Genomic DNA, 12,036 nt, shown 5'->3' on the forward strand with positions numbered 1-12,036 from the left:
TTTATTCATCCGTTTCTCTTGCAAGGATATGTCTTGAAGGCAAAGCATGCTCAGTGTAACAGTGGTCAGTGTTTGCTTGAGTTTGATGGGGACCGTAATATGCATCTTTACCTAGAGAAATAGCATCTTGAAGGAGCATTTCCCTCTTGACATACCAGTTTTAAATCTTATCTGACAACACCAGTTGTAGCGGTATTGTTCGAGAGGGGTAAAGATAAAGATTTTGTTTGGGTGCCAGGCAGGTATTAACCCTGCCGAAATTTAAAAGAGTAAGATAGATTTTTTTTTAAATACCGCTAGTTAGCTATTCCTATATGCATTTGAACCAGACCAGAGCTGAGACTAAAGTTTACAAAAGTTTAGTTTACAAATACATTTGAAAATATTTGACCAAATGACTGTATTTGGATGAAAATACATACAGGTTCCCTCCAAGACATCTTGGTTATTGGTCATAGAATATTTTCAGTGTCCGTTGAAAACCTACCGAGTGACATGTTCCTGCTTTCCAGTGGTACCCAAACACCAGCTCCAGATTAACGATCTTCCTCCTCTCCTCCTCCTCCTCTGCCCACTCATCCTGTGGAACAGAGATTTTTCAGGCTAACATATTGCGACAGTAAACAATGCCAACCATTATATAACAAAGAGAAAGGACATACAGTACCTTCATTAGTGGAGGGAAGTGAAAGAGCACCATGTAATCATTGGTTAGCTTCTCAATTTCACTCTGTTGGGAGAAAGCAAGTTATACATAGACTTAAACATGTGTATGAGCATATAGCTCAATTAAAAAAAGTATACCATTTGGACACATTGTTAAATGACTGGCTAGTTCACTTTAGTTTGAAAGGTAGTATGGTACCTTGAGGTGCATGATGTGACCTTTGGACTTGACCCCCAGGTCTCGCATGTCTGTTTCCGTGAGCAGCAGCAGCCTCTTGCCTGTAATGTGGTTTTCCTTAAACAGGTCACCATACAGCTGCATGCCACTTGCCCCCTCCCCTGAGAACATGGAAAACAAATGCAAATGAAAGCACAAGACATACATGCCAAAATGAAGGGTTCATTCATTTGACCAATACCTGCAGTTTGATAAAACTATAAGGTGAACATACCTGCCCCAAATATCTGCTGCATCCAAAAGTACTGTGGGGATGGAATTGGAAAAGCATTAATATTGAAATGGAGCCGCTCATATGGAGCCATGATGGTTATTAATGGCTAATTAGACAGAGGAAGTGGTGGATTGATATTTGTTGATACTGACCACATGTTCCTCTGTCCAGGAATGAATATGAAGGTTGGAAAGGAGCTGCGTGGGGGGGAAAAAAAGACAAAACTGAAATAGTACCAGGCAATACTGCTCTAGTGGTCATATAATACAAACGTGTACAGCTCAAAGAAAGACATGTGCTGCCTATTCTTGGTGTTTGGAGTCTAATGCAAATCTTGCATTTAGCATTCATGTGCGCAAGTACAAAAATCAGCGCATTTACATGCAGTATACATGACAAAATACAAAATACCTCATTCCAAGACAAGTTTACCATGCATTATAACAATGATTTGTGTAGCTATTGTGGTCTGCAATCAAGATGATTGCGTCCTAATGGTCTAACTCAAACCAAAACGTGTCCAATGTCCATCCGACTCGTCTTTCATGATGCATTTCAACGATAAATCATTTACTGTTCATTAAGTGTAATCGAGCAGAAAGTAGCCAGCTAAAATAAAGATTTCATCATGATGATCATGATGCTGCTATGTGGGGATAAAAACAATGCACCGGGGGATAGATGACAAAATGAATGACTAATCTGAGCATTCAATATTTGCTTCCCACGGCATCTGATAACAACCCCAGAGACTGAGCTGAATGGCAACCTCAACAGATCACGTTCAAAGGGGGCCATTTCAGAATCAGCGCGACACATTTCTTTGCAGCCTCCTAAACTCCCTCACTCCCAGCTGCATTTTCCGTCTACTCCGGTGATATGGTTCGGAAGTCAACACATTCAAAAACCCTCCCTTGCCCTACTGCCAAAGTTCCATTACAGATATTGCCTAATTAAAGTGACATAATATCACATTTCGAGCAGCCATATTGTATTTCACAAATGACTTGCATCGTTTATTAAAATCCAAAGCATACTGTTGACAAAGGGAAACAGATCTTAATTGATAAGAGGAGGGGAAAGCGGGGGAAGTCAGCAGAAATTGCTCAGCCATTGGAATTCCTTTGGCAGGGAAGAGTTCAGTAGTTCACACCAATCTGCCCCCATGTGGAATGGGAGTATACTGTAGCAAGTTGATTATCCTATAGAGGCGGACAAGCATTGGAAACCTATTGGCTAGTATTGGCTACACCACAAATTCAAATCCAATATGATTTTCAATCCCCGCAGGGGCAATTAAGCAGGCATTGTCAGCAAGTGTAACATATACAATACAAACGGGTGTGCTGCACCAAGTATGAGTAGTGCCCTGTACTTCTTGTTTATTAGCTAATGATAGAAATTCTGCCATTGATTATATTTTTATTTGAATCAGAGGACTACAGTGAACATGGGTCTAATGCAAATCAATGAATGTAATATGAGAATGATTTCAGGTCTTACATGTAAAAAAATAAATAATATTCCAGACCTTTTCATCATTATCATTATATATCATTATATTTCTAACACCAGTCACATTTTTTTAAATCTTCTCCTGGCATAAATCTTTTCACTTGGAATTTTGTGGTTGACAAACCTTTGATTTGTGACACTATTGTGACATTATTGAATTAGTTGTTCGATTTTGGCCACTCTTGTGTCAGCGAAATGTCACGTCATCATCAAAGCTTGGCCTCCTCAATGCAACTTGTTCACATGGCTCTTTCCTAATTCAAGGTTAACAAAACTGGGAAAACCAAGAGGAAATTTGAGAAAACAGGAAGAGTGAAGAACCAAAGCAGGAAGCTCAATGTTTAATGAGAAAATGTTTATTGAGAAACAAGGAACAGTAGAGAAATTTTGCAGCAAAATAGGTTCACATCAAAAAGTGGTCGGTCTGATAGAGTTATGGCACGCCATTAAATAGACACTATTGGACTAATCCAAGGAACTTGACTAATCCAAAAAATGTGACTAATCCAAGGTGATGTAGTTTGCATAGATCATATTGCAACTCTGGGCATTAGATGTCTAGAAAATACCTTACAAAGTGTTTGACTTTCACACAAGGTAGTGGATCGGTTGGTTATAGTCTGTTAATGGATGTGTTTCAGACTAGGTTTAATAACTACACAACAGTATATAAAAAAACATACATCAACTAAGTAGAAAGAAGTCCAAGCTCTTGCGAGTCAAACAGAAAGATCCTTCATATTGGCGATGTTTAGAAGAGAAGAGCTCCTAGCATAATTTACAGGGCATTTAGTGATGACGCTCGTTAGGTGAGCTTTAATAGGCTCACTTTGGGGGTTGTTAAACTCACTTTGGCCTGTGGTCAAAACTGTTGGTGCAGATGCAAACATATTTAGCTGGTAGATCTTCTTTAGCTTAGAGAAGCCCTCTAAAGAGTATTTCACATCCTCTCTCCAATGAAATACTGTTTTTTACGTCATATATCATTTGATTTAATGAAATGATTCCAGCACACGGTAGCGCTTTTACCACTGAATTAAGTGAATGAAGGTCGTATACAGTTGCCCTTGTCTATGAGAACTTAGTCCTGTCAAGGTGTGGAAGTCTAAGGTCTACGGCACACCTCATAAACATCTTGATTATATGTATCTGTAACATGCTTCTTTCAACCAGCACATGAACCAAGAATTTACTGGGGCCCTCATAGATAGACACAAACACCTACAGTGCACTTTACACCACTAAGCCATAGTATGGGGGCCTGAAATCCAAAGATTCCTGACAGTGTATAGAGAAAAAAGCACAGGAAGTCTGTAGTTTAACAGTGCTATTAGGAAACTTTCTCTCTCTCTCTCTCTCTCTCTCTCTCTCTCTCTCTCTCCTGCTGACACCAGTCTGGGTCAGCTGAGGGAAACATGTTCTTTCTCATCCTGGTGAGACACTTAATCACAGCAACTACGCTCCACCACATACAGAACAAATTGGCCACTCTTAATGTCAGCAAAATGTCACTTCATCATAAAAGCTTTGCCTCCTCCTTGCAACTTGCTCGCATGGCTCTTTCTTCACAGCATGGCACTATACATCCAGTACATTAGGCATAAATGACATCCGTAAGGGCCATGTAGGCGAAAGGTTTCTAATACATTATGTTCATACAGCGTTTGAAAAAGAATGTATGCAAAAGAAAATGGATTGTTACAAAAAATATTAGTAATGAATTATCTAATGTAGCTTGTGTCCATAACACCAGTGATGTGAGAAGGAATATGCATGGGAGCATGCTGCAAGACCACAGTTTTGACACAGGCCAAAAGGATTGATTGACAGATGCTACTGAGTGGCCCACACATAGCTGGACCAATCAGTTCGCTCTAATCACTGTCGTCTGACCAGTTGAAGTTTGACATCCCCAAGGCCATGTTGATTTTGCGGCCCTCTCTGACACTGCTGGACTTGGAAGAGTTCTGCTTGGCCTGCATGTTGACCTGCATGCCAGAGTGCAGGACGGGGCCCCCCATGTCCAAGGCAAACATGTCCCCAAAGCCCTTCATCATGGCCTGCAGACTCATCCCCTCCACCTCCCCGTTACTGGAGGATGTGATCTGACACGTCATCTCCGAACTGTTCGACTCCTCCGTCTTAGACTCATAGAACGACTCAGCGCTAATCTGAGCCGCCACGGGTAGGAACAGCTGAGAGGGAAAGATGGGGGGGGATAGGAAGGGAAGAAGAGGGAGGAAAAGAGGACGGGAAAGAAAAGGAGGGAAGGAAATTAGACCACATACACCAAGAGGAATGATGAAAAGTGAAATCCTTTTTTTAACCAATATAAAAGGTGATTGTCAAAAACTAGAAGAGTAGAGTTCAAAGATACAGTCAATTGGGTTATCAGAGAAGGTTGGATTATAATGATTGGTCTACAGGACAGATTAAGGTAGAAGAAAGGGAGAAAACAAAGAATAAAGAGGTATTGACCTTCCTGACAATTGGAGAGCTAGCATGGCTATCTCTCAGGATGACGGTACTGCAGTCCGTGTATCAATTCCAACTCATGTCAAACTGATACCCAGGCAAAGCACCGTTAAGACAATACCAAGGCATGGCTGTAGCATGCAATCGCACAGCACAACGGACAAAACAAAGAATCTAGCATAGAACGTATTAGTGATGTGGACGTTTGGAAACCAAATCCAACCAATAAAACCAACTAGAAAGGTCATATTCAGGTTAGATGTGTTAAAATCAAATTCAATCAAATCAGGCAAAAGCAATTACAGAAACATGTGGCCAAGGTGGAGCGGGGCGTCGCTTTAGAAGCAGCACAAGGAAAGGGTAGTACAGGCACATACACATAAGCAGCAAAGACTCCCTTTTCATCCCATATCAGCGTGACAACATTGGCATTACCAGCGTTGCAATTACACTGACCTCTAATTATGACTGATCGCCAATAGGAGCTCAGTGACAGTCCCACACACAGAGTAGCACGATGAGCTAATACCTCTACTCAACTCAAACGCCCATCAGTGAGACTCAGTGAACCAGAGCCTTAGATTTCCCCTCCCTTCCACTGCATTTCATTCCGTTCCCCTTCATTCCAGACAGTCTGAAGCAACGTGAATTCTTTGCTTCTCCTTGTGACAATGTGGACAAGACGTGGACCGTGACACATGGTGAAAGGTGGCGCTAAGTGACCGACACAGTGAAGGTGGTGCTAAGTGACCAACACAGTGAAGGTGGTGCTAAGCTGGGGTGCTGGTCATGTTCAGTGACTAGACACAGTGTGTGGTGGTTGTGGTTGTGCTGAGGGTGTTGGTGGCGTGGTGTGCAGTGGGTATAGGCTACTGAGGAACTTACCGGGGTGTTGGACTGCTCAATGAGCTTGCGCTCCCACATCTTCAGCCGACGCTCTCTCTCCTTCAGCTCCTGCTCTTTGCTGCTCAGATCCCGCTCCAACTTCTTCAGTCTCTCCAGTGTGGCCTCGATCTCACAGCTACAGTACAGACATGCGTCGAGATGTGTTTAGGATCAAGCATCACCCACCTCATCACATCCAACTCCGCACTTTCAATACGGATGTCAAACCATTGACTTGAGATACTTGTGCTAAACTCAAATTCCCACTCATATCTCTCATTGACATCAATGCATTATACACAAAAGTTTGGAGTTATGAATGTATTTCTCAAGTTTGGATTCTGCCTTTTTAGCGATAGCCCCACGGCCTCAGACGGTAGAGGAAGACTTATAGTCCAGTGTCTTTGCTAATGGGATTCAGCCACTGAGAGTGGTCGGGTCTGCTTTGCCCAGCAGGTGGGGCTGTGTGGCGTACCACGGGGAAGCCAATACAATCTGCTCCCCACAGTAACTATTTATAAACAGGCAATGTCAGGCATGTGAAGCAGACAGAAACTCCCGCCCCCCGTCCCTGCACCCTCCCACTCCTCCTGTCCCTCCTCCCATCTCTACCTCAAAGACTTTCCACTCATGCTCGAAACTTTCCTCATAATTGATTCTCTTGCTTGTCGCTTTCCTGACCAACACTCTTGGTATTTCTCGTCCTCCTACCCTGCTCTTCCCTTATGGAAAAACCCCATGAATTCCACACGTGATAACATGTATTTCACATGTAATAGAATGACATCTCATGTGATCACAAGTTATCTTATGTGAATTTAATGTAATAACATGTGACAACATGTAAAACCAACATGGGATAACAAACTACGCATTTAAAAACATGATCTCGTCAAATAAATGTGACACCATGAAACTACAACTTTTATTACACGTGAAAGTCCAAATTCCAAATGTTACGATTTTCTGTTTACACCTGAATCACTATGATAACTATAATCGTTTTTCTTGAGTGTATTATACAGAGCTGAGATTTACCCTGAAGTCCAAAGTGTAGGAATACAGGTGAAATCAGTCATTGACACAGACATGGTAGTGTAGCAGGAAGATTGGAATGCTGGGAACCAAGAGGTTGTGGGGGCATGTTGATTAATTATTTACTGTATAAGTATATCATCTACAGTGCATTCGGGAAAGTATTCAGACCTCTTGACTTACAGCCTTATTCTAAAATTGACAACAAAAAAAAGTTTTTTAGAAAAACAGAAATACCTTATTTATATAAGTATTCAGACCCTTTGCTATGAGACTCGAAATTGAGCTCAGGTGCATCCTGTTTCCATTGATCATCCTTGAGATGTTTCTACAACTTGATTGGAGTCCACCTGTGGTAAATTCAATTGATTGGACATGATATGGAAAGGCACACACCTGTCTGTATAAGGTCTCACAGTTGACAGTGCATGTCAGACCAAAATGAGCCATGAGGTCGAAGGAAATGTCCGTAGATCTCAGAGACAGGATTGTGTTGAGGCACAGATCTGGGGAAGGGTACCAAAACGTTTCTGCAGCATTGAAGGGCCTTGGTCACTCTGACAGAGCTCCAGAGTTCCTCTGTGGAGATGGGAGAACAATCCAGAACGACAACGATCTCTGCAGCACACCACCAATCAGGCCTTTATGGTAGAGTGGCCAGAAAAAAAGCCACTCCTCTGTAAAAGGCACATGACAGCCTGCTTGGAGTTTGCCAAAAGGAACTTAAAGGACTCAGACCGTGAAAAACAAGATTCTCTGGTCTGATGAAATCAAGATTGAACTATTTGGCCTGAATGCCAAGCGTCACGTCTGGAGGAAATCTGGCACCATCGTTACGGTGAAGCATGGTGGTGGCAGCATCATGCTGTGGGGATGTTTTTCAGCGGCAGGGACTGTGTGGATCGAGGGAAACTCCATGTGAAATACACTACATGACCAAAAGTATGTGGACACCTGCTCGTCAAACATCTCATTCCAAAATCATGGGCATTAATATGGAGTTGGTCCCCCCTTTGCTGCTCCAAACGCTTTCCACTCTTCTGGGAAGGCTTTCCACTAGATGTTGGAACATTGCTGCGGGGAGCATTAGTGAGGTCGGACACTGATGTTGGGCGATTAGGCCTTGCTCGCAGTCGGCGTTCCAATTCATCCCAAGGGTGTCTGATGGGGTTGAGGTCAGGGGTCTGTGCAGGCCAGTCAAGTTCTTCCACACTGATCTCGACAAACCATTTCTGCATCGACCTTGCTTTGTGCATGGGGGCATTGTCATGCTGAAACAGGAAAGGGCCTTCCCCAAACTGTTGCCACAAAGTTGGAAGCACAGAATCATATAGAATGTCATTGTATGCTGTAGCGTTAAGATTTCCCTTCACTGGAACTAAGAGACTTAGTCCGAACCATGAAAAACAGCCCCAGACTATTATTCCTCCTCCACCAAATTTTACAGTTGGCACTATGCATTTGGGCAGGTAGCGTTCCCCTGGCATCCGCCAAAACCCAGATTTGTCCGTCGGACTTCCAGATGGTGAAGCGTGATTCATCCCTCCAGAGTATGCGTTTCCACTGCTCCAGAGTCCAATGGCGGCGAGCTTCCCACCACTCTAGCCGACGCTTGGCATTGCGCATGGTAATCTTAGGCTTGTGTGTGGCTGCTCGGCCATTGAAACCCATTTCATGAAGCTCCCGACTAACAGTTCTTGTGCTGACGTTGCTTCCAGAGGCAGTTTGGAACTCGGTCGTGAGTGTTGCAACTGAGGACAAACAATTTTTATTTGCTATGCGCTTCAGCACTCGGCGGTCCCATTCTGTGAGTTTGTGCGGCCTACCACTTCGCGGCTGAGCCCTTGGCTGCTCCTAGACATTTCCACTTCACAATAACAGCACTTTCAGTTGACCAGAGCAGCTCTATCAGGGAAGAAAATTGACGAACTGACTTGTTGGAAAGGTGGCATCCTCTGATGGTGCCACGCTGAAAGTCACTGAGCTCTTCAGTAATGACATTTTACCGCCAATATTTGTCTATGGAGATTGCATGGCTGTGTGCTCTATTTTATACACCTGTCAGCAACGGGTGTGGCTGAAATAGCCAAATCCATTAATTTGAAGGGGTGTCCACACATTTTTGTATATATAGTGTATAATCACATGTGAAGTGCTCCAAAAAATGTGCTAAATGTGAAATCATGTGTATTTTCAGTAAGGGTTCTATCATTTTTTAAATACCTCTCACATTTCCTACCCCAGCACTCTAACTCACCCTTTCTTTCCCTCCCCAACTAATTCCCCTTGTCTGCTCTTCCTCTCTGAGCCAGACAGCTGCCAGAGAAACAGGGAAAAGAGTATTTTCATGCTGCTCTGGACTATGTCCAAACTGCCTTAATAGACTGCAACAAGACCGCCCTCTGAGCCATCGTTACAGAACTGTGAGCAGCTTTTGACTGTCACATTTACACAAGTGAGTGCATTGATAGCCTAATGAGACAGAAAGACACTGTTCACTGGACTAACAGTCTGTTAAGAGAGAAGAAACATACTGTACCACCATGCCAGGTCTAATATAGCCGACAACAGGGGCTATGCAAACAGGGTTGGAAATGAACACCCACCTCCTGCCAAATGCGGGTAGATTTTGTCATTGGCGGGTAAGAATGTCTGTTTCACCAGCCACGTTGGCGGGTGGTCACACACAAAGGCTGTCACACAGAGCATTTGGGAACAGTTTCTTTTTTTAATCCAAACGCAACCTGTAGAAGTTGGTTGAATTGACAAGAAAAGCTACTAAAAGTGTGACTTTGTCCTCGTGTTTCTTGGCCAGTTCTATCATTTTGTATACACGCTAGGTTGTTTTTCAATGTTAGTTTGAGTTTGTTGCACCTGTCTGCTGCTATGAAGACATCACAGTCTGGGATTTTGTTTCATCACAGACAAGCCAGTTGCCAAGTTACCACGGTAACAGCCCGTCCCTTAAAGGGGCAGCTGAACATTTTTGTCTCACCTAATGATTGTGCTTGATTGAGCATGGATCACTCCCCAAAAACTTTATTTATCAACTTTACAGACTATTTAGGCCATTACACACTCACACACACACACACACAAATCAGTACCATAGACAGCCACATCATATAGCTTAAGTTGATTGGACAAAATATTTTTTGCTATCTTTTAGTTGTCACTGTATTAGTCTAAGTAGAGGTGATTTGATGATGTTTAATTTTTTACGTTGAAATGGTGCTGGAATAATGGAGGCGGCTCCTGTTTTCTTTGCAACTTGCGGTAACTCTCTGTGGTTCTAAATTAATAGTTGTTTAGTAGTCTGAAAATGTCAGAAACATTAACTTGCTTGACCATGCTGTAGGTAATGTAACTGTTTGTTACATGCAATATGTTTTGTGGACTTCACCAGACAGATGTAGCTCTCCGGTTTTGTGATGAAACAAAGGTGTGGTTGAATTTATTCTGCCACTGTGTCTTCTTATTGTCTCGACCTCAGGTCTATATATCACGGAGAAGCATTTTTTAATTATTTTGGCTCTGTACTTGAAATAATACAATGACTATGAGGTGTCTGTCAGCTTTAATTTGAGGGTATTTTCATCCATATCGGGTGAGCCGTTTAGAAATTACAGCACTTTTTGCAGTGGTGGAAAAAGTACCTAATTGACATAGTTGAGTAAAAGTAAAGTTACCTTAATAGAAAATGACAAAAAAAGTGACAGTCACCCTGTAAAATACTACTTCAGTAAAAGTCTAAAAGAATTTGGTTTGAAATTATACTTAAGTATCAAAAGTAAATGTAATTGCTAAAATATACTTAAGCAAGATAAGTAAAAGTATAAATCCTTTCAAATTCCTTATATTAAGCAAACCAGACGGCATCATTTTCTTGTTTTTTTACATTTATGGATAGCCAGGGGCATTCTCCAACACTCAGACATCATTTACAAACGAAGCATATGTTTAGTGAGTCTGCCAGATCAGGGGCAGTAAGGATGACCAGGGATGTTCTCTTGATAAGTGTGTGAATTGGACCATTGTCCTGCCCTGCTAAGTATTCCAAATGTAACGAGTACTTTTGGGTGTCAGGGAAAATGTATGGAGTAAAAAGTACATTATTTTATTTAGGAATGTAGTGAAGTAAAAAAAAGTACGTGAACCCTTTGTAATTACCTGGATTTCTGCATAAATTAGTCATAAAATTTGATCTGATCTTCATCTTAGTCACAACAATAGACAAACAGTGTGCTTAAACTAATAACACACAAATTATTGTATTTTTCTTGTCTATATTGAATGCATTATTTAAACATTCAAAGTGTGGAGTCAAATCAATGTGACGAGATTGGAGATGTTGGTTAGAGCTGCCCTGCCCTATAAAAAACACTCACAAAATTTGAGTTTGCTATTCACAAGAAGCATTGTCTGATGTGAACCATGCCTCGAACAAAAGAGATCTCAGAAGACCTAAGATTAAGAATTGTTGACTTGCATAAAGCTGGAAACGGTTACAAAAGTATCTCTAAAAGCCTTGATGTTCATCGGTCCACGGTAAGACAAATTGTCTATAAATGGAGAAAGTTCAGCACTGTTGCTACTCTCCCTAGGAGTGGCCGTCCTGCAAAGATGACTGCAAGAGCACAGTGCAGAATGCTCAATGAGGTTAAGAAGAATCCTAGAGCGTCAGCTGAAGACTTAAAGAAATCTCTGGAACATGCTAACATCTCTGTTGACAAGTCTACAACACGTAAAACACTAAACAAGATTGGTGTTCATGGGAGGACACCACGGAAGAAGCCACTGTTGTCCAAAGAAACATTGCTGAATGTCTGAAGTTTGCAAAAGAGCACCTGGATGTTCCACAGCGCTTCTGGCAAAATATTTTGTGGACAGATGAAACTCAGGTTAAGTTGTTTGGAAGGAACACACAACACTATGTGTGGAGAAAAAAGGCACAGCACACCAACATCAAAACCTCATCCCAACTGTAAAATATAGTGGAGGTAGCATC

General features: G+C 42.1%; 1 protein-coding gene across 5 annotated transcripts in view; it reads right to left on the reverse strand.

Moving 5' to 3' along the window:
• map3k20a (mitogen-activated protein kinase kinase kinase 20a) overlaps nucleotides 1-12,036 on the reverse strand; it is a 37,516-nt gene that overhangs the window by 4,520 nt on the left and 20,960 nt on the right. For 4 of the 5 annotated variants that reach the window (XM_029703177.1, XM_029703178.1, XM_029703179.1 and 1 more), the window contains 6 exons: nucleotides 5,994-6,129; nucleotides 1,271-1,315; nucleotides 1,119-1,149; nucleotides 866-1,005; nucleotides 668-730; nucleotides 488-580 (listed from right to left, as the gene is read on the reverse strand). In XM_029703177.1, the coding sequence (XP_029559037.1) occupies nucleotides 488-580; nucleotides 668-730; nucleotides 866-1,005; nucleotides 1,119-1,149; nucleotides 1,271-1,315; nucleotides 5,994-6,129 (508 nt within the window). Of the gene's footprint in view, nucleotides 1-487; nucleotides 581-667; nucleotides 731-865; nucleotides 1,006-1,118; nucleotides 1,150-1,270; nucleotides 1,316-2,973; nucleotides 4,829-5,993; nucleotides 6,130-12,036 lie in introns of those variants that run through there. The other variant, XM_029703181.1, reaches the window with a different exon arrangement.

Source organism: Salmo trutta, chromosome 20 (genome assembly GCF_901001165.1).
Source record: "Salmo trutta chromosome 20, fSalTru1.1, whole genome shotgun sequence".
Taxonomy (NCBI): Eukaryota; Metazoa; Chordata; class Actinopteri; order Salmoniformes; family Salmonidae; genus Salmo; species Salmo trutta.